Below are 21372 nucleotides of genomic sequence, written 5' to 3'. Positions count from 1 at the left end.
TCCAAACAGGGAAAAGTGTTTCGGTGCGGCTGGAGAGCTCCGGCCCCGTTGCTCCTCTAGGGGAGAGCAGGCTCCTGGCTCCCCGCCCCCCGTAAGGAGCGGGGTGTGCTGCGGACCCCTCCCGGGCTGGGGAGGCCGCGGGGGGAGGCGGGGGGTGGGACTCGGTCCTTCGCGGGCACATGGATGCAATTAGAGGGAGCGCGTGCCAGAGACGTGGCTCTCCGTTCCTTGCAGGTCTCCTCCGCCCGCCGCGCCGCGCCGGGGACCGGGAGCCACCGAGGGGGAAGGGTCCGCGTACTGCCCGCAGGATGTCTCTCCTGCCCATCCTCCTGCTAGGTGAGTGCCCCGCCGAGCCGCCGCAGCCCTGGAGGCTGACTGGCCGCTTTACCACTTCCCCTGGCCCCCTAGGCCCCTCTCCACCGGGCAGCACGGGGCGGCCGGCGTGCCTTGGGGATCGCGGGGTCGGCCGCGCTCTGGGAGGGCTGGGGGTCCCCTTGCCACGGGCTTCTGGCTCTGGCCGGTGGCGGCACTTTCAAGGTGTGGCGTTGGATTCTTGGCCGTCAACCATCAGAAAGTTGGGACCCCTTCGCGGGGGCGTCGTTTGGGGGAGCGTCGGGGAGGAAAACCTAGGAAAGGCGCCTTTGATCCAGGAATGTTGGTGCCGGGTCCCCAAGGTGGGGGAAGGGGGCTTTTTTGTTTCCAACAGGCGTCTCAAACAACTCGGATTAGAAACAGATGTGTTAAAGTGTAAGCGAGAAAGAGAGGATGCAGGGAAGGGACTAAAAACTGGAAAGATAAAGGGGGAACAAAAATAGGGCCAGGAGTGGAGAGGCAAGAAGGTAGAGACCCTGAAACGTGTCCAGAAGGAGTGGAAAGAAGAGAGGAAAAGCTGGGAAAGGGTGGAGAGAAAGAAGAAAAGATGGGGAACAGGAAGGGGAGAAAGGAGAACAGCCAGGAAGAGAGAGAGTGTCTAAGAATAGGCAACTGAGAAAAGGTTAGGGGGAAAGGGGGAAGAAGGGCAAACATGAACCAAGTAACTTTTGGGGGGTGGAGGGGGGATTGTGAAGGGGTTTTTTAGGGTGTTTTGCTTTATTGGGGGGGTGTCTGCGTGTTTAAATGAAGGAAAGCCGAGAAAGGGGGGCAGAAGCTCTCTTGGTCATCCATTTGGGTGTAACTAACTTTGCTCACGAAGAATCTCTGAGTCCATAAGCCTCAGTTAGATCTCTCCCTCCATTTCACTCCCCAGATTGAGCTGACAGCAGACAGGTTTGTGAAAGAATACTAGTTAGGGATGTGTGTGGGCAAGAGCAGACAGGAAGAAGCTGAGATGGCCTGGGGAGGCAGCCAGAGAGACAGGGTGGGAGCTCAGGGTCCCAGAAGAGCTGACAGACAGACTCACACATAAGGAAGGGTTTCCTGATCACCCCAGCTACGTGGTCAGGGAGGTCAGAAGGAACCTGGAAGAGAAATCCTCCAGGCAACAAATCCAGAGTTGAGAAAGTCGAAGATCCTGGACTAGCTGGGGGTCAAAAGGGTTCAAGAATGAAGTGAGAAGAGCAGTTCTCTAAGAGACAGAGGTGTAGTAAGACAATACTTTAAAGTGAACTTGAAATTGAGCCCCCCCCAACACATACATGCCCACACACGCATACAGGTACACATATACATTCATAACCAGAAGACTCCAAATTAAAACGACTATTTTTTTTTGTTTTTCTTGTAACACTGCTGCTTATTTAGGACAATAACTAAAGAATTTTAGACATGAGTCCTATGCTTGTGAGTGAATAGGGCTGAGTTTTGCTATTCTGCATATCTGGGTGCTCCTTTCGTTATGTCACAGCATCTTGGTTACCCTTTAAACCAGAAGGCATTTAATGCATTCCAGCTCCAGTCACATTATCCAAGAGATTCCCTATGGCTAATTCTCTGAAACCCGTACATGTGGAGTTGATAGAAAATTTTGATAAGAACCAGTCCTTGCCCTCATAGAGTTCATAGTCTGCTAGAAGGGTCTGACATGTTCCCAAATGAGCATTACACAAAATAATACGAGATAAGCGAATGGGAGGTATGAGTACAGTGCTAGCTGAGATGTGAGAATATCAGTACTAGTGGTAAAATCAGAGAAGACTTCATGAAATAGATGATATTTGAGTTGGACTAAAGGATAAGTAGATATGGGGAGGAAGGGAGGGAGAGCTAGAGAAAAGCATATTCTAGGCAAATGAGCGTGAACAAAGGTATAGCAATAGGAATATGGGAGGTATGTACTGGGAATGGTGGGGAGACCAGTTGTGCTAAAGCATAGGTTGCATGAAGGAGAGTCATACAAGAAAAGAATGGAAAGATTTTAAAATCTGCTAGTATTTATGAAGATCACCTAGAATATTTTAAACTCTGTGCATTAAGAGTTCATGTAACATCTGAGTTTATGAATATGAATGTATTTGGAAAAGGCAGTGTGGTATGATAGAAAGAGATCTGGAATTGAAGATAAAGGACTTGGAATCACTTAACCTCCATGAGCCTGGGTTTCCTTTTCTGTAAATAGGTGACTTCCCTGGTCCCTTCCAGTTCTAAAACTATGATACTCAAGATTCATGATCTGGGTTCAAATTCCAACCTTGGACAAGTCCTTTCACTTCTGTAGGCATCACTCTTTTTAATTATAACACAATGGGATTGGACAAAATGCAATGAAAAGAATACTGACTTTGGAATCTGGGGACCTGATACACATAGGTAACTTTGTGACCCTGAGCAAGTCAAAGCTTTCCTCTACCTCCCCTCATTTGTAAAATGAGAAGATTCAAGTAAATGATCCCTGAGGTTCCTTCTAGCTCTAGGTCTATACAGGGGAAAGGAATGAGATTTATACAAGCACCTATTATGTAGTGCTAGGTTTTCCTAGGTTTTTCTCATTTCCAGCATTTATCTCAGGGCCAGGGCCATAATTAATACTCATTAACCTAACCTGGTTCATTTGATCAATGTCCATTATTTTTGTTCTGAGGATCAATAAATATTGTCTCATTTGATCCTCACAACAATACTGGAGATAGGCACTGTTAACCCCATTTTACAATTGAGGCTATTAGAATTAAGCAATTTAAACAGATTCACACAGATTTAAAATTATTTGAGGCCAGATTTAAACACATCTGGTTAGGTTAACTAGTTGCCTTCTATGATTCCTCTAAAGTCTTTTCAAATTCTAAATTCCATGACCTTCTGAATGCATTGAACCTTCCTGGTGAAGCATCCCACTGATTGATTCATTCATTCACTAAATATTTATTGAAAGTCTATGATGTGCAGCTGTTACTGCTCAGTCATTTTTCAGTCATGTCTGACTCTTCCTAACCCCTTTTGGGGTTTTCTTGGCAAAGATATTAGAATGGTTTGTCATTTCCTTCTCCAGTCCATTTAAAAGATGAAGAAACTGAGGCAAACAGGGTTAAGTGACGCATCCAGGTTCACACAGCTCATCAGTATCTAAGACCAGATTTGAACTCATGAACGTGGGTCTTAACTCAATCCAAGCCCACTGTTCTGTTATCTTTGCTCTTTTCTTTCCCCTTACAGAGTTAAGGTAGGTAGCTTTTTTCTTTTTCAGGGAGGATAGCTGAGATTTTTGAAGTGAAGAGGTAACTCTCTGATATAATCAAAGAACTAAGCTTTCAACAATGTATTTCTCTCACAATAGCAGACTGAAACATGTCCACATTCCATGAGTTACTGTGGCTAAAAGATTCATTACCTGGTGGCCAGACTTCTGGAAAAGAGCCCCCCCACTCTTGGCTAAGATGGTCCACAGATAATAGCAGTTCAATCCTATTGCTAGGTCTGTACTTGTCACTCTTCTAGAGATAAGCATCTGCCCGGCCACAATAAGCTCAGGCAAAGGGAAAAAAAAAATATGAAGAATTCACATTCTTCTGGGCTCTCCACCATAATGCCCACAGAACAAATGAAATTACATCATAAAAATAACACCTTTCTATAGCATCTTTAGTTTTTTACACAATGTGATCTCATAATCTCCCTGCATGGAATTGGTAGTAAAAATATTTTTATTTGAATTTTATAGATGAGAAATTTGAAATTCTATTGTCCCCAGAGTCACAGAACTGAATTAGCTAAAACTCGAATCCAGATCTCATTTCCAGCATTTATCTCAGGGCCAGGGCCATAATTAATGCTCATTAACCTAACCTGGTTCATTTGATTAATGTCCATTATTTTTTCCTCTGTATCATAGCTATAGTGGAAATTACTATAGTAAGATCAGAGAACATATTTATCACACAAAATTATTTCTTGTAAAAAAATTTTTGTATACAAATCAACAAAAACCCTGCTATACCAAGGTCTATTTGCCTGAGTGAGAAAGAAGCTTTGTCACATGGAGCTCTTTTTTGAAATGGTTTTCATTCCAAGGTCAGGTTCTAAACCTGGAGTGATTGAGAGGGAGGGTAATGGGTGAGAGAGAAAAATTAAAAAGTGAGGGGGAGAGGGTGAAGGGAAAGAAATAGGGGGGGGATAAGAAAAGAAAAAAAGGAGAGTGGAGAGAAGAAAGAAAAGAGAAGTGAAGGAGAGAGAAAATTTCAATATAATTGTCTCCCTTTGTAATCTGATGTATTTTTATGCATTTAAAAGCATTATCATAAGGAGTCCAAAGGTCTCATTAGACTGCCAGAGGGGTCCACACCACAAAGGGAACAAACTTCTGGTTTAAGGAACATGATTTATAACTCAGAAGACGCTTTAGAGAGAGAGAGAGAGAGAGAGAGAGAGAGATCTGTTTTTACATTGTCTCTAGGCTCTCAGAGAAATTGAATCCAAGTCCTAGCTCTGACACTTATATATAAATCATTTAATTAATTAAATGAGCAAATCACTTAATCTATGCCTCAGATTCCCAGTCTGCAAAATTGTGAAAATGTGGTTCAACTCCTATTTACTATCCTGGAATCATAGCTTGAGAACCAAAAATGACCTCAGAGGTCATCTAATCTTACCCCCATAATTTTGTAGCCAAGGTTCAGTGACTTGTCCAGGGTCATTTAGATGTAAGTAACAGAATCAGAATTTGAACTCAGATCTTTGATTCTTATCCAGACTTCTTTTTCCCTGCAACTTGCTGATGTTTTCATTGTGAATAAACTTTAAATGCATCATGGAGTCAAAAGATATGCTTTCCAGGTGTTCTCTCTCTGAATGTACCAATACAGAGTCATGAGGAAGGACTGTATGATGCTATGGAAAATATACTGAATTTAATCATTTAAATCCAAATAAGGATTTGATCTAATGACTTCTAAGGATCTTTATAGTTCTAAATCTGTGATCCCTTCATCCCCTTCTCATCCTATATGACTCTTGTCCCCTCCCTCCCATGAACCCTCCCTGGAGAATTCACTCCACAAACTGGTCCAGGTCCTCATTACATGGGTACCAGCTTGGTACCCAGGTTGTCCATCAAGTCTCACTCATTCCTACTGCATTACTGGATCAACCTCATTTTCTGCTCATTCACTTCTTTTTTTATGTCTTCAACACTACTCCCTAAAATCTAAAGTGCTGCATAAGTAGAAATTGTAATGAATAATAATAGTATCATTATTATTTTACTGTAGTCAGCATAGGGTTTATTTATGTGACTGAAATTCAGAAATACTATGATAATGATGAAATGAACATCTAGGAAAGACTGCTCATAGCCATGTTAGAACTCCATCCAATCTAACCCCTTTCATTTTATAGATAAATAAACTGAGATCCAAAAAGATGAGGTTACCTGCCCAAAGTCACAGTACTAACTAGTGTTAGAAAAAAGATGAGAACTCTCCCCAGACCCAGCTCTTTTACCAATCCTATCTGGAATATGTGATTCAAAACAGAGAAGTTACTCGTGCCTTTCTCTTTAAGTGATTTTGCTCTGCAAGATCTCAGTTGTTTCTATGATCATTCAATTCTGTGAAATAAAAATGCTCTAAAATCGGTTTGATTTTTGAGCTGTTAAAAAAAATTGACTTTTCAAGCATGAATGTTGTAATTTTCAAGGTAGCTATTGTACCTGGAAACTCATAAGCTTCTTACAGTGAGATGTGGAAGGTGGGGTTGTTGAAGAAAGGAAGTGAGTAACCTAGCCTGAAGACATATATGTGTGTGAACAGGGATATATGTGATTTGGTTCACATGGGATTGCTCATGTTTGGCAAGGCTGTTCAAGATTGCTGGGATGGTTAAGAAAAAGTGAGAAAAATGTGCAGCTGTATGTTTTGAAGTGATGTGTAATGTACTGAGGCCCATGGTTTATTTTTCAGAGTGGTGTCAATTTCAAGATTAAAAATGCTTTTAAAATAATTTATTGCTAGTCCATGTTTTTAAAACACCTCCATTCATGAGCATGATGATAATTCCTCTCCTCTTCCCCTATTCATAAAAAATCCTTTATAATACAAAAATAATAATTAAAAAAGAAAGAGAAGAAAAAATCAGTTTAGCAACACTAGCCAATATATCAACCGATTATGATGGCATAAGCAATGTTTCACACCCATAGTTTTCCATTTCTCCAAGGAAAAAGGTATTTTTTATCTTTTTTTCTGAATAAGCTTGGTCATCATTATAATTACATTTTTGTGGGTGAGTGGGATAGGGGACCTTTGTTTTTTCTATATACATCCAGTATATTATTTTCTTGGTTTTGCTTGCTTTATTCTACATCTTTTTATGTGTTCCTATAATTATCAAAACTGGTATTGGTTATAAGAAATGTAAATCAACTGAAGAGAGTAGACATACATTTTTCAGCAGCAAATAAACATGATAACCTTGTATTTGACAAGGGTAAAGACTTAAGCTTTGGAGATAAGAATTCATTATTTGGTAATAAGTTGGGAAAACTGGAAAGCAATACAATAGAAATTGGGCTTGGATCAATATCTCACATCATTTACCAAGATAAGGTCAAAATGGATATATATATATATATATATATATATATATATATATATATAGAGAGAGAGAGAGAGAGAGAGAGAGAGAGAGAGAGAGAGATTTTTATCAGAAAATTTAAAAAGACATTACTTATCAGACTTCTAGGTGAATAAATTTATGAATAAACAAGAGAAAGTAAAATTTGGTGTAAAACAGACCATTTCAATTGCATTAAATTAAAAAGGTTTTATACAAATAAGTGTTCCTGTGCTTCTCTGAACAATTTATATTTAATATTTTACAGCATATTAATAATATTCATTCGCACATGTGCCTCAATTTGTTTGATTTTTTTCCCAATCAATGGGTATTTATTTTGCCTCCAATTCTTTGTGACTGCTATAAGTACTGCTATATTTTGGTATATAATAGACCTTTCTTTCTTCCATTTACCTCCTTGAGATATATGCCTTAAAGTGAGATCTGGGAGTCAAAAAATATATTTTAATAAGGCTTTTTTGAAAGGAGTAATCTGTGTCAGAATGATCTTCCTATTGTTGATTTGGACAATGCGGCTGCCATAAATACTCTGAGTGTCCCCATCCCTGTGTTCACTGTCTAACAGAATTCAATCCTATATATGGCCACTGTGTTGTGAATACTCAACCTCTTCATCAACCCCCAGTTTGGGAAACTCAGCTACCCTCAAGTGTCAAAAGAATATTATTGTAAGTTTTATTTTGCCTAGAGGCAAGGTTAACAGCAATCAGTGCTATGGCTGGGATATACAGGGTGCTCTGTTAGAGTTCTAGTGTAGAGGGTTCTTTGTACCCCAGAGAATGCTATGAATAGTTTATATAAAGAACTGAAAGCCTTCATTTAATCATCATAAGGAGATAAATTAGTACACATTGTTGTTGCTATTCAGTTATTATAGTCGTGTCTGCCTCTTCACAACCCCATTTGGAATTTTCTTGGCAAAGATACTAGAGTAGTTTGTCATTTCCTTCTTCAACTAATTTTATAGATGAAGAAACTGAGTCATACAGGGTGAGGGTCACACAGCCCAATGCTCTATTTACTGCACCACTTAGTAATCTCATGTTACTATCCCCATTTTACATATTAAGAAACTGAGGTAGAGACAGTTAAATGAAGCAGTGGATAGAGCACCAACCCTGGAATCAAGAGAACCTAAGTTCAAATCTGGTCCCAGACATTTAATAATTACCTAGCTGTGTGACCTTGGGCAAGTCATTTAACCCTAGTATCTTGCAGAAAGAAAGAAAGAAAGAAAGAAAGAAAGAAAGAAAGAAAGAAAGAAAGAAAGAAAGAAAGAAAGAAAGAAAGAAAAAGAAAGAAGCTAGTTTCAAGAAGTTAGGTCTAAGGAAGATCTAAAAGAAGTTAGGTCTAAGAGATGGCATATCTGAGTTTAATTAGTTGTGGAACTTCACTCTGAACTTCAATTTTTTTCACAGAAAAAAATGGAAATGATAATGCTTGCAGTAGCTATTTCATAATGAAGTAGTGTGGCATGTTGGATAGAGAAGTGGATTCAAATCCTGTCTCTAACACATACCAACTACAGGACCTGGGCAAGGTTGACCAAATTTCCAGGTAGAAGACAGTAGTTGCATGTATAAGATCTTCCCATGTATAAGACTCAGCTTAATTGGGGGCCCAAAATTTGAAAAAAAAATGTATTCCATAAAGTTATCAAACTCAAATTTTATTCATCATAAAATTTATACACCTCTTCATCACTGTCAAAACTCCCATTCATTAGCTCATCCTCATCTGTGTTTGATGACTAATCACCATCTTAGGAGAGGCTCTGACTGCTCTCCTGCCTGTGCTCTGGTCTGGGGTTGACCACAAGCTCTCCCTGGCAAGTCTGTGCGTGAACGTATGCTTAGGCCATTTTGTTTCATGAACCTGAAGCACCAATCGTGTCCTCTTTTGAAATCAGTCACTTCTTTTTCATCAGCAATTCTTCTGGCCTCCTGCTGAACCATCTTTGCAGACACAGGGATTCCACCGGCCCTTTGCTGTTCTATGCATCTCTTCAATTTCCTCTCTAACTCAGGCCATTTGGCTGCCTTGCCTCTCGTGGCTTCTTCTGTCAGGGCTTCTTCCCATAGCCAGTCTCTGATTGTTTTCTCAGTTTGAAGAGGACCGAACTGACATTCAGCAGCACAATTTCCATTCACTTTGACCTTGAATTCAGCACTAGATGAAAATCCTTTCTCAGTCATTTCTGGTCAGAATGTGGCAAAACAGAACCCAATATACTGGTAAAAAAAAAAAATGTGAAACAAGGAGCACAAAGACTGAAAAAGTGGGAAATGCAAGAAAAAAATCTACAACCACTGTATAAGATGCTCCCAGCTTTTAGACTCCAAATTTTCTGGAAAAGCATGCATCTTATACTTGTGGAAATATGGTATACTTGAGAAATGAGACCTTTATCAGAACCTCCCTACTCTGATGAAATCACAGCTCTCATCTCTTTTCCCATACCATCCACTTCACAAAGGGTGGTGTGAGGTAAGCATTTTACAAGCTTTGAAATGCTCTAAATATGTAAACTTATTTTTATTATCAGTGTGGTTATAGTGAATAGAGGAGTTGGCTATGGCTTTAAGGTCTGGGTTCAGATTATGCCTTTGACGCATACTCACCTTTTCACTTTGTGCAAAGTCATTTAGCCTCTTAATGCCCCCAAGACACTCTCCAAGCAGGTTGCTGACCTTCATTGGTGAAGAAAACTTTCACACTGGGAGTTGCTCATGGAAGTGAAATTAGAATTCTGGACCTTCCTCCTCCTTCCAAATAAAATAACAATTCTGGTTAAATGAGATAACACATATGTTATCCATAGATGACCAAGTTCCTGACTCAAAGACACTTTGGGATCTTGGTTTATCTTTCTGAAAAATATTTACCCTTCCAAAGGCCAGTTAGGATTTCAAAATGTTAGAATTGTTGTTAGTTGTCATGGAAGAGATGTGTGGATCTATTTGTAAAAGGTCCAAGGGATTGGGCTGCTTCTTGTACTGACCCTTTGACTCTCTCCAGATGTTGCTTTTTTGAGTAAATGGGTGATATTAGCTTATGTACTTACCATTTGTATCTTTCTCCAAAAATTGTGCTAAATGTGTGAAAAACAACTTTCTTATTTCAGCTTTATGGTAGTTTGTACTGTGGATAAATAAGGGTTTGTTGGGTTTGGCATCATGTAAACCAAAAAAGGAGATGGTTGGAAGTTTTATTGTTTTTTTATTTGACTCCTATCTCCCCTCTCTTCCCACCATAAAATTAATCCAGTCACACTATTTTGTATTTGTAGACGACATTAAGTCTGAGAGTTGTTTGGTTTCAGTGGAACAAGAGGGGGAAGAGGAAAAATGTTTTGTTTTGTTTTGTTTTTGCTCACACTGGAAATAGAAAATGAATGGCTAACTTCAGAGTTGTTCCATAGTTGGTATAGAAAATTGGCAGTTTTCAAAAGCGATGCAATAGTAAGGATGGGGTCATCTTGGGTCACTAAGAGATGGGGCAGACAGGAGACCCTGGGAGGACAAGGGGGCAAGTTAAAAAAGCCTCTTGGGATTTCTATAGTGTATGTCACTAAAGAACTAACTTAGAATGGTCAATGCAGCAGCAGCCGTGGTAACAGAGGTACTGCCCTCTCAGATCTTCCGCTGACCTAAAGTCTAGAGCTCTTAGAATGGTGCCATAAGGTCTCTCCAAGTCCAACTGTTTTACAGACTTTGCTATTGGTTGTGTTGTGTGTGTGTGGGGGCGGGGGGGGCTTTCTCGCCCCAGGTAAATTCTAAGTTCTTGCAAACAGGCAGAGGCAGGATAGAGAGAAAACAAGACTGTTCCGAGTTAGAGACACCCTGGGTTCCAGTTCCAGGCCTGATACTTATTAACACTACAACTTTTTTTTTTTAGGATTTTTGCAAGGCAATGGGGTTAAATGGCTTGCCCAAGGCCACACAGCTAGGTCATTATTAAGTGTCTGAGGATGGATTTGACCTCAGATCCCCCTGACTCCAGGACCCGTGCTCTATCCACTGCACCAGGGAGCCGCCCCTAACACTACGACTTTTAAAGCAAGTGACTTAACCTCCTAAGGCCTCTGTTTCCTCATCTGTAAAATGAGACTAATATTGTTATAATTACCTCCCAGAGTTTTTTAAAAGACCAAATTATCTATGTGAACAAAATACTTTATAACCTTAAAGCACTAAACAAAAGTGAATAGCAATCACTCTTTTTTTTTTAATTTAATTTATTTGACTCAATGGAGTTAAGTGACTTGCCCAAGGCCACACAGCTAGGCAATTATTAAATGTCTGAAGTTGGATTTAAACTCAGATCTGGGCCAGTACTCTATCCATGGTGCCACCTAGCTGCCCCATGCAGTCACTCTTAACTATCGTTATTCTATAGTCCTCTTTCCCCTGAGATTCTCAGAAAATTGAAACAAGTTCTTGTCTGATTGTTCATCCTCCAACAAGTTGTGATTAAGCCCTCCAGGGACCCTATTTCACTTTGCTCAGAAATTTAACCCAAGTTAGCCCCTGTCCTCTAGGGGTTATAGACTTATTCCTCATTATAACATACCAAGGAAATGCCTACCTCATTCTTCCTATCTGAGAAAGGGAGAACAATCCTCCACACTTGAGAGAAATGTGGCAAAGATCATATAATCATAGATTTAGATATGGAAGGGGCCCTGGAAGGAATTTGCCCTAAACTGTTTATTATGCAGGTGAAATTGAGTGTACCCCATCTATAAAACAGACAAGAGTGACACTAGGTCTGTATCCCAAAGAGATCATAAAAAAGGGGGAAAGACCTACAGGTATAAAAATATTTAAAGCAGCTCTTTTTTGGTGGCAAAGAATTGGAAATTGAGGGAATACCCATCAACTGTAGAATGGCTGAACAAATTGTGGTAAAAAAAAAATGGGATGGAGTACTATTGTTCTCTAGAAAATTACGCAAAGGCAAAGTTCAGAAAAACCTGGAAAGACTTGTATGAACTGATGTTGAATGAAGTTAGCAGAACCAGAAGAAAATCATATACACTGATAGTAATATTGTGTGATGAACAACCATAATAGATCTTCTCATCAGTACAATGATCAAAGACAATTCTAAAGGAGTTGTGATGGAAAATGCCATCACATCCAGAGAAAATATTATGGAGGTCTGAATGCAGACCAAAGCAGTTTTTAAAATTTGTTTTGTTTTATGTTTTTTCCTTCTGTTCTGATTCTTTTTCACAACATGACTAGTATGAAAATGTGTTTTAACTTAATTATACATATATATAACCAATAACAGATTATTTGCTGTCAAGGGGAGGGAGGAAGAAAGAGAGAAAAATGTGGAACTCATAATCATATACAAAAATGAATGTTGAAAACTGTATTTGCATGTAGTTGGAAAAAATAAATTAATTTAAAAAACTTTAATTTGTGGGGCAACTAGATGGCATGACACCAGCCCTGAAGTCAGGAGGACCTGAGTTCAAATCCTGCCTTAGACACTTAACTAAACCCCACTGCCTTGCAAAAACAAAACAAACAAAAAAACTTTAATTAAAAAAAAAAGAAATGACTTGTCCAAAGTCACACAAATTGTATGTAAGTAGGAGAGAGGTAAGGTATGAATTCAGATGCACTGACTGTAAATTCAGTGTGCTTTCTTCTGTACTACAGTACCTTTCAAATGAGAATATATTTGAAAGTTTGTATGTCAGAGGGTCCCAGAACGTTAGAGCTTGAAGGGACCTTGAAGATCTCTAGTGTCTAGAGAATAGCAGACATTGAAGGTAGTGATCACTAGTGGGTTGACCATCAATGTAACTTTTACTTTAAAGTTGTATTCATGGTTTTTGTTTTTCTGACAATCATTTCTGTATATTTACATAAAATATCATACTCTCTATTAAATCTTGACTTATATGTAAGGAAAAAAATTCAACAGAAGCAATAGTGTAATCAAATCTGGCAGTGTATACAACATCTGCCCCTGTAAGTCCCCACCTTTCTGCCTAGAAGAGGGAAACAATCATCCTCATTAGTACTCTGGGACCCAGATTAGTCATTACTGCAGACCTGGTTTCCATTCAGTGTGTTTTTCATTCCCATTATTGAAACATACAAAAAAACACAAATATAAATAATAAGTACTTAAAATCTTGACTGACTGATGGAAAACTACACACACACACACACACACACACACACACACACACACACACACACACACATAGATGTTTCAGTCATGTCCACCACTTTGTGACCCCATTTGGGATTTTCTTGGCAGAGATAGTAGAGTATCATTTCCTTCTCCAGTTCATTTTTACAGAGGAGGAACCTGAGGCAAACAGCATTAAGTGACTTGTCCAGATAATAAGAGTCTAAAGCTGAATTTGAATTCAGAAAAAGGCGTTTTCCTGATTTTAGGACTGACCCCCTCTATTCACTGCACCACCTAGCTACCACATAAAGTTATAAATATAAAACATATGTAATATATTTATATACAAAGACTATATTTGTATGCATATGATATAGACTAAAGTGCTTACTATATAATATATATATATATATATCACATATATATGATATGATATATATGTATGTTTTATTCTCCAGTCAGTTAAGAAGAATTTATTAAGGGCTTACTCTGTGGGAGGCATTTGTTGTTCAGTCATGTTCGACTTTTGGTAACCCCATTTGGGGTTTTCTTAGCAAAGATTCTAGAGTGGTTTGTCATTTCCTTTTCCAACTCCTTTTACAAATGAGGAAACTGAGGCAGACAGGGTTAAGTGATTTGTCCAAGATCATACAACTAGTAAGGATCTGAAGTCAGATTTGAATTCAGGTCCAGCACTCTTATCAGTACTCTATCACTGTCATACCACCCAGCTTCCAGGTTTTACCATAAGCAACAGGAATGCAAAAAAGGGACGAAAAAATGACCTTCTATGGAAGGTCTATCACTCAAACAACTCTGTAAGTAGAAGTTTCATGGAAAGTTAAGGACTGATAATTTCAAAAGGAAGGCACTGGAGAAGGAGAGAGGTGGATGAGAAGGTGGGAAGGAGACAAATTGGAGAAAATTCCCTGAGATTTGAAGTAAGAAAATCAGAGAAGCTGGGAAGCAAAGCCAGAAGGAGGGCATTGAAGTTTGAAGGACACGGGATTATGAGTGTTTGTGTTTAAGAGACAGAGAAGGCCTCCATCTCTGAGTTACAAAGCACATGGAAGGAAGGAAGGTGTAAAGAGAATGGAAAAGCAAGAAGAAGAAGAAGATAAGTTGTAAATCTGGTCTTTAAATGGTCCCCCAAAACAAAAACAAAATGGGCGGCTAGGTGGTGTAATGGATAAAGCACCTGCCTTGGAGTCAGGAGTACCTGGGTTCAAATCTGGTCTCAGACACTTAATAATTACCTAGCTATGTGGCCTTGGGCAAGCCACTTGACCCCATTTGCCTTGCAAAAACCTAAAAAAAAAAAAAAGCGTTGTCTTCTCATTAGGGGAGGGGAGGGAAAGACAGAATTTAGGACTCAATTTTAAAAGAAAATTTTTATAAATAAATAGTTTTTAAAAAATAAATACCTGGGGCGGCTAGGTGGCACAGTGGATAAAGCACCAGCCCTGGAGTCAGGAATACCTGAGTTCAAATCCAACCTCAGTCACTTAATAATTACCTAGCTGTGTGGCCTTGGGCAAGCCAATTAACACCATTTGCAAAAAAAATAAAAATAAAAATAAATAAATACCCCAAATGGCATTTTATTTTGATATTGGCAGTGATTTATTAAATTTTACATTTTACATGCAATTTTTACTGAAGTAGGAGCGTGACATGGGCAGACCTCTGCTTTAGGAAAATCATAGAATGAAGGAGGAATTGGAGTGAGGAGACCAACCAGGAAGCCCTTGAAATAGCCCAGTATGAGACGACCCCCTCAGGGTGGGGGCTATGTGGGCAGAGGGGAAAGGACATGTAAGAGAGGTGATAAGAAAGGCAGAAATGACAATATTTGGCAGCAGATTGATAAAGGTGAGAGAATGGGAGAGAACTCGAGGGTGACACTCAAGATTTTGAGTCTCAGTGACTGGGAGGCTGGGAAATTTGGAAGAGGGGATGGTTTGAAGTCTGGATAATGAGTTCTGTTATGGGCTTGAGCTGTGTTTGCTTCACTCTCCATTAAGTCAATTGAATCTCCAACCCCCTTGTTCTATAAAGGAAGAAGTTGAAGCACAGAGTAGCAAGGTGTTGATGTTATACTCTTGGTAGAAGGAAAATAATAAGCCAGGCAGAATGGATTTCCTGCACACAGGAGAAAAACACATATTGAACTGAGACAGCTCTAGACATGTCTTTTTTTCCTGTTTATGACAAAAAAAAAAATTTCAGGTCCCTGGAAGGCAAATTGCTTGGTGACTTCATTGTTTAAATTTAGTTTTTGAGTTTGTGGGGATCGTTAAGACTGGAAGCAATAGCCCTTATAACCCAGACTCTGTCACTTCTTATTATTTCCAGTGACAGTTTCAATTATTTCCAATCATCATTCCAGGCAGAGAAAGGAGAATAAGTCAGATGCTTCAGTAACAGGGCCCTCTTCTGTGGACCAGTCACTATAAATAATATTGCTTTATGCTTTTATGACAATACTTTGGAGTTTTTAAAGTTCTCCATGTATATGACTTCATTTGGTCTTCACAAAAACCCTCTGGAATAAGGTAAGCAAGGTGGGTTTTATTGCTCTCTTTTTACATCTGAGGAGATGCAGGTTCAGAGAGCTTCATGATTTGCCCCAATCACCCAACCTTCTGATTCTTGGTCCAGTGGGCTTTCCAGCAGGCTGTGATGCCTCCCCACCCTAGTCTGTCTGTTGAGATGAGCTAACTCACCAACTGTCATCCAGAGAAGGAACTAGAAAAAGGGAAGACAGACCCTCCAAAATAGACAGGGCAAGAGATTAAACGAGGGGGTCATGTTTAGGTCACTACTACTACCTGTTTTTAGAAGGGGATCAAAATTGCCTAAACAGGGCTCCCATCCTGCCAGAAGCATCATTTGACTTATTGATACCCAGCTTTCTCTCTGCAAGTCACCCCAATATAGGTAGGCCTCTGTTACTCAATGTGCTCATTATCAGGCTGTTTGTATCTCATTTACATTCATTCAAAGTTTTAAAAATGTACCCACAGCAGACACATCCAAATTTTTGTTTTTATTTTTCATGAGTTGACCACCCATGAACAGAAATAGATATGTGGGGTGGGAGGGTCTCAAGAAGTTTTTAAATAATTATTAATTGATATGAGCTAGAAAATTAATCAATTGCATGGGCCAGAGTGTTTAGACTACTTCCTAAGGGTTCTTTAATGAGGAGAAATAATTTCCCCCCCAAAAAAATTCTGGTGGGTTGCATCATGAAGTCAGGCTTGAGGACCTACACTTTATAATATTTGCCTTAGGTATTAATTTGGGTTGGTCTAGTCAGAGAAAATGACTATCTAGACTCTACAAAACTGCACCCAATCCCAACCACAGGCTTGAGATAGGGATAGAAAATATGGGAGCTATTGACATAGTCTTTAAAGGGTGACCCAGTTCCCCTCCTCCCATTGCACAGATTCTGATGTGCAGTCTTGTGAAAGTTGAAAAATGGCATTCCTTAAAACATTCATCTTTCCGGACAGTCACTTGTTCTTCTCTAACAAACCCACACTGAATTGGAAAATGTGGAATTCAGCATCCTTTTCAGTCTTTTGGGGAATGGAAAACCTCAAGGTGAAAGATAAAATGCCTGCGTATTTCCCACTAACCTGAAGGGTAAAGGCTGTGATTTTTTTTTCCACTCCCTTTCACATGAGCCAAGGCAGGTGTCCCAGATTTCAAAGGACCTAGAATTCTTATCTAGATTGACTGATTGACCCAAGAAGCCTCAGGATTTAACTTTGCTCTGGTCTGCATCTGATACTCCCCAGGGTAGTCTAAGCCCGGGAAGAACTATCACCCCCTTATTATCCTGGCTCAGAAAAGTGGGTACAAAGGTCATTATGAGTCCATAGCCTCACAAAATGGCAGAGCTAGAAAGGACTAAAGAGATAGTTAAATTCTAACATCAGATTTAAAAAATCGAGATGCCCAGAGAGATGAGTACTCTGGCATGACCTTCCTGCCTCCTACATTATTTCCCAAGGGCTCTCAATCTCCAAAGCCCCAGGCCACTTCATCTTGACCTTTACATTCAGATTTCTTCCTTTCTGGGGCAAATCAGCATCTCCTTGAGATGGAGCCAAGAAGAATTATAAATGAGATAAAGTTTATCTTTCCATATTTACACATTTCTCCTTTATGGCACTTCTCCCTAACCAGTGGAGTGCACACTAGTCCAGGATCAAAAGTCCTGGGTTCCAGTTCCATATTTGCCATTTACTAGCTGTACAGTCATGGGTAAATCACTTTATTTTGTTGGGCTTCAATTTCCCCATCTGTAAAATAGGCATTATATCTCAGAGGACTGTTGCCAAATTGATTGAAAAAAAAATGAGTATGAAAGGGATTTGTAAAGGCCATACCAATATAAGATGGTAGTATTCTTGAAGACTCTGTTCCTAGATGATTATCAACTTTCCCACTGCTTAACCTTGGTCTATGGGCTAGATTTCAATAAATGTCCCATGCTATTGATGTACTAATCTGTCCTAGGATATTAGTTGATCATAAAACCTAAAAGAATGAATTTCTAATAGTAGAAATTCAGTATCCTGACAGGTGATAAGGGAGATAAAATAAAAATAGCTAGCACTCTAAGGTTGGCAAAGTTCTTTACAAATATCTCACTTTATCTTCCCAACCCTTGGTGGTAGGAGTTATTATAATCTCTATTTCACAGATGAGGAAACTGGGGCAGACAAAGGTTAAGTGACTTGCCCCAGGGAAATATAATTAATAAGTATGTGAGATTGAATTTGAACTTAGGTCTTCCTGATTGCAGGTCCTAAGTCCCTCCTGAGTCATCCAAATGCCCAATATATAGATATAATAAATATATATATATATATATATATATATAAATTACATCAAAACTCATGAGAAACCTGTCTAGTCATGAAGCTATTCCTATATATTCACATCTAGAATATTCTAGATGTGACCGGAAAGAAAGACAGTATGGCCTAATGGAAATAGAAACAGGCTGGGTTCAAATCCTTACTCTGTCACTTAATTAATTTATTTTTTGTTTTATCTTTTTGCAAGGCAAAAATGTCACAGAGCTAAATAATTATTAAGTGTCTGAAATTGAATCTGAAATCAAGTCCTCCTGACTCCAGGGTTGGTGCTCTATCCACTGCACCACCTAGCTGCCCCATCATCTATTTTTTTTTAAGAAAGATTTTATTTATTTTGAGTTTTACAATTTTCCCCCCGTTCTTGCTTCCCTCCCCCACCCCCACCCCCACAGAAAGCATTCTGTTAGTCTTTACATTGGTTCTATGTTATCCTGTCATTTATTTTAGACGAAATAACCAGCTCTTTTAGCTTAGATTTATCATTTAATTTCTCTTGGAGTCAGTTTCACCATTAGTAAGGAAAGGGGATTTGACTGGAAGATCTCAAAAGATACCTTCCACCTCTAACATTCCATAAAGGGAGTAGGTGGGTCATTGTAAAGTTAGGAAGTTGTTAATCAGTCATTTTTCAATCACGTCTGATCTTTATGATCTTTATGATCCCAGTTAGAGTTTTCTTGGCAGAGATATTGGAGTGGTTTGCCATTTCATTCTCCAACTCATATTACATATGAGGCAACAGGGTTGGGTGACTTGCCCAGGGTCAAACACCAGTAAGTGTCTGAGGCCAGATTTGAACTCAGGAAGATGAGTCTTCCTGATTTCAGGCTGGGTACTCTATCCATTCTACCACCTAGCAAAATTATTCAAATTCAAAATTATTTCAAATCCTGTCTCAGGCTTTCCTGTGTAACCATTGAGCAAGTTATTTAACCTTTCAGTTTCCATTTACCCATCTGTAAAATGGGGTTTTTATATACATATATATATGTATGTGTGTGTGTGTGTATACACATACACAAACACACATACATATAATAAAATGACATTATATAATAACCTTAACAGGTTTCATATATACATATATGTATATGTGTGTTTGTGTGATATACAGATATGTATACATAAATATATTTTTTTTATTATTATTAATTCTGATGCCCCTGGTCCTACAACTGTTAAGTGTTGAAATCAAACCAATCTTATGCTAATTCAGACTTAAGTGATAAGCATTAAAGCTTAAATCTTCAGGATCTCAACTGAGGCAGGATAGAAATAAGAGACACGTTCATCTACAAAGGATGAAAGGATAGAGGGTATTTTGATAATGCACAAGCTCTGAGGGGTTAATATGATAGGTCTCCAGCCTAATTCACTGGCTCTGCTTTTGATTTCCTGACTTTTTTGTAAAAACAATCATCTTTTTTAGAGGTAGTAGGCCCCAATTCAATAGTTTTCAAACTTTTTGATCTAAAGAAGCTCTTTACAATCTTAAAAATTTCTAAGGACCCCAAAAACTTTTTGGTTTAATTGGGGTACATCTATCTACTTACTATCTTAGCAATGAAATCATCTTAGTATAATGAAACACATTTAGACCTCACAGACTCCCTAAGAGGGTCTGGAGACTGCCAGGGGTTTTGGGGACCTTACCTGAGAACTACTAGTCTAATTCATCCAATACTGGGATTGGATCCAGACCCTGCCTCTACTTACTAGCTGTGTCTTCTGGGTAATTTAAAGGACCACAGTCTTGGAACTGGAAGGGAACTTTAAGGTCATTTTTTCTAACTTAGGGAATGCTGGGGTCAGGACATTCCTTCTTTCCACATGTAATCAGACTAAAATGAATAGAAAGGGGGGCATGGCAGTGATAATATAACAAAAGAGTAACATACAATTTGAGGGACATGTATGATTCATCATAAAGGAGGGAACTAAGACCCAGAGAGCTTCAGGGTCATATATAGTAACTGGGAGTCAGACTCAAACTCAAATCAGGATCCTGCAGGGACTTCAGAAACCCAAGAGTAGATAACCAAGCCCCCATTTTACAAATGAGAAAACTGAGGTCCTGGAAGGTTCCAAGGTCACACAGACTGTAATTGTCCATCAAGTTCAAATTCAAAACAGATGCTAAATTCAAGGTTCCTCCCACTACACTTATGTCTTAGCCTCGATATATCTCAGGTACCTCCCTCAGACTTCGTTATCTGTGTTGGTAGAGGGATGAAGTCAGTGATCCTTTGATATCAGTATTCACCTTCCCAGGAAGGCTTTATGATTTCACTGAGACATTATTATTCTTTGCTCTTTAACTAGAGAAAACCAAATTGCAAACTGATTTGTGCCCGAACATTATGAAATTTTGGCTGTCCCTACTATCCAAGTACTTTCCAAACTGAAGCATGACCCCAGACTGCAACTGACAGTCCCAGGAGGGCCCTTGGAGACTTGGCTTTGAAGCCAAGTTATGCCTAGTGGACAAAGGGTTAAGCCTCTTGTGGTGGTGGTGTTCCTGGAAATTGTGGGGGAATGCTAAGTAGACATTTTGAACCCGCAAGTCCTTCCCGAGGAATCTGACAAGGGTATTTGGGATTTGGCTTCTAATCCTGCCAATGTCACAAACTTGCCCCAAGGTCTCCGTTATATCACCTAAACCCAGCCTTGAAAACAAAGAACCATGATTTAACAGCCGGTTCTTTCCCATAGAGATTCCAGAGACAGTAAAATTAATACAGCCAATGCCCCACAAGAGGAAGATCATAGGTTCACAGATTTAAAGGTAGAAGGTATCTTAGAGGTCATCTAGTCCAGTTCCCTCATTTCAGAGGTGGAAAAACTTGAGGTTAGAAAGGTAAAGTGTGGGGGCAGCTAGGTAGCGCAGTGGATAGAGCACCGGCCCTGGAGTCAGGAGGACCTGAGTTCAATTCCAACCTTAGACACTTAATAATGACCTAGCTGTGTGGCCTTGGGCAATCCACTTAACCCCATTGCCTAGCAAAAAAACCTTAAAAAAAAAAAGTAAAGTGCATTCTCTATCAACTTCAGAGTCAATACTCATTCCACTACAATACACTTTTGTTTATGGAAATGATTACCCATGGAGAAGAAGGAGGCAGCTAGGTGACTCAGTATATAGGACCTGGAGTCTGGAAGACTCTCAAATATGGCCTTAGATTCTCACTAGCTGTGTGAGCTTGGGCATGTCGTTTAACTTTTGTTTGCCTTAAAAACACTGGAAAAGGAAATGACAAACCACTTGCCAAGAAAACCCCATGGCTAGTGTAGACTGGGATCACAAAGA

General features: G+C 39.4%; 1 protein-coding gene across 1 annotated transcript in view; it reads left to right on the top strand.

Annotated features, from left to right (window-relative positions):
* The first annotated feature begins 234 nt into the window (after positions 1 to 234).
* The window catches only part of CLMP (CXADR like cell adhesion molecule), a 122819-nt gene continuing 101681 nt past the window's right edge, over positions 235 to 21372 (top strand). The window contains exon 1 of the mRNA XM_074215313.1: positions 235 to 336. Within this exon, the coding sequence (XP_074071414.1) occupies positions 309 to 336 (28 nt within the window). The 5' untranslated portion in view covers positions 235 to 308. The remainder of the gene's footprint in view (positions 337 to 21372) is intronic.

Source organism: Macrotis lagotis, chromosome 1, assembly GCF_037893015.1.
Source record: "Macrotis lagotis isolate mMagLag1 chromosome 1, bilby.v1.9.chrom.fasta, whole genome shotgun sequence".
Lineage (NCBI taxonomy): Eukaryota > Metazoa > Chordata > Mammalia > Peramelemorphia > Peramelidae > Macrotis > Macrotis lagotis.
This window is presented reverse-complemented; position numbering and strand designations above follow the sequence as displayed.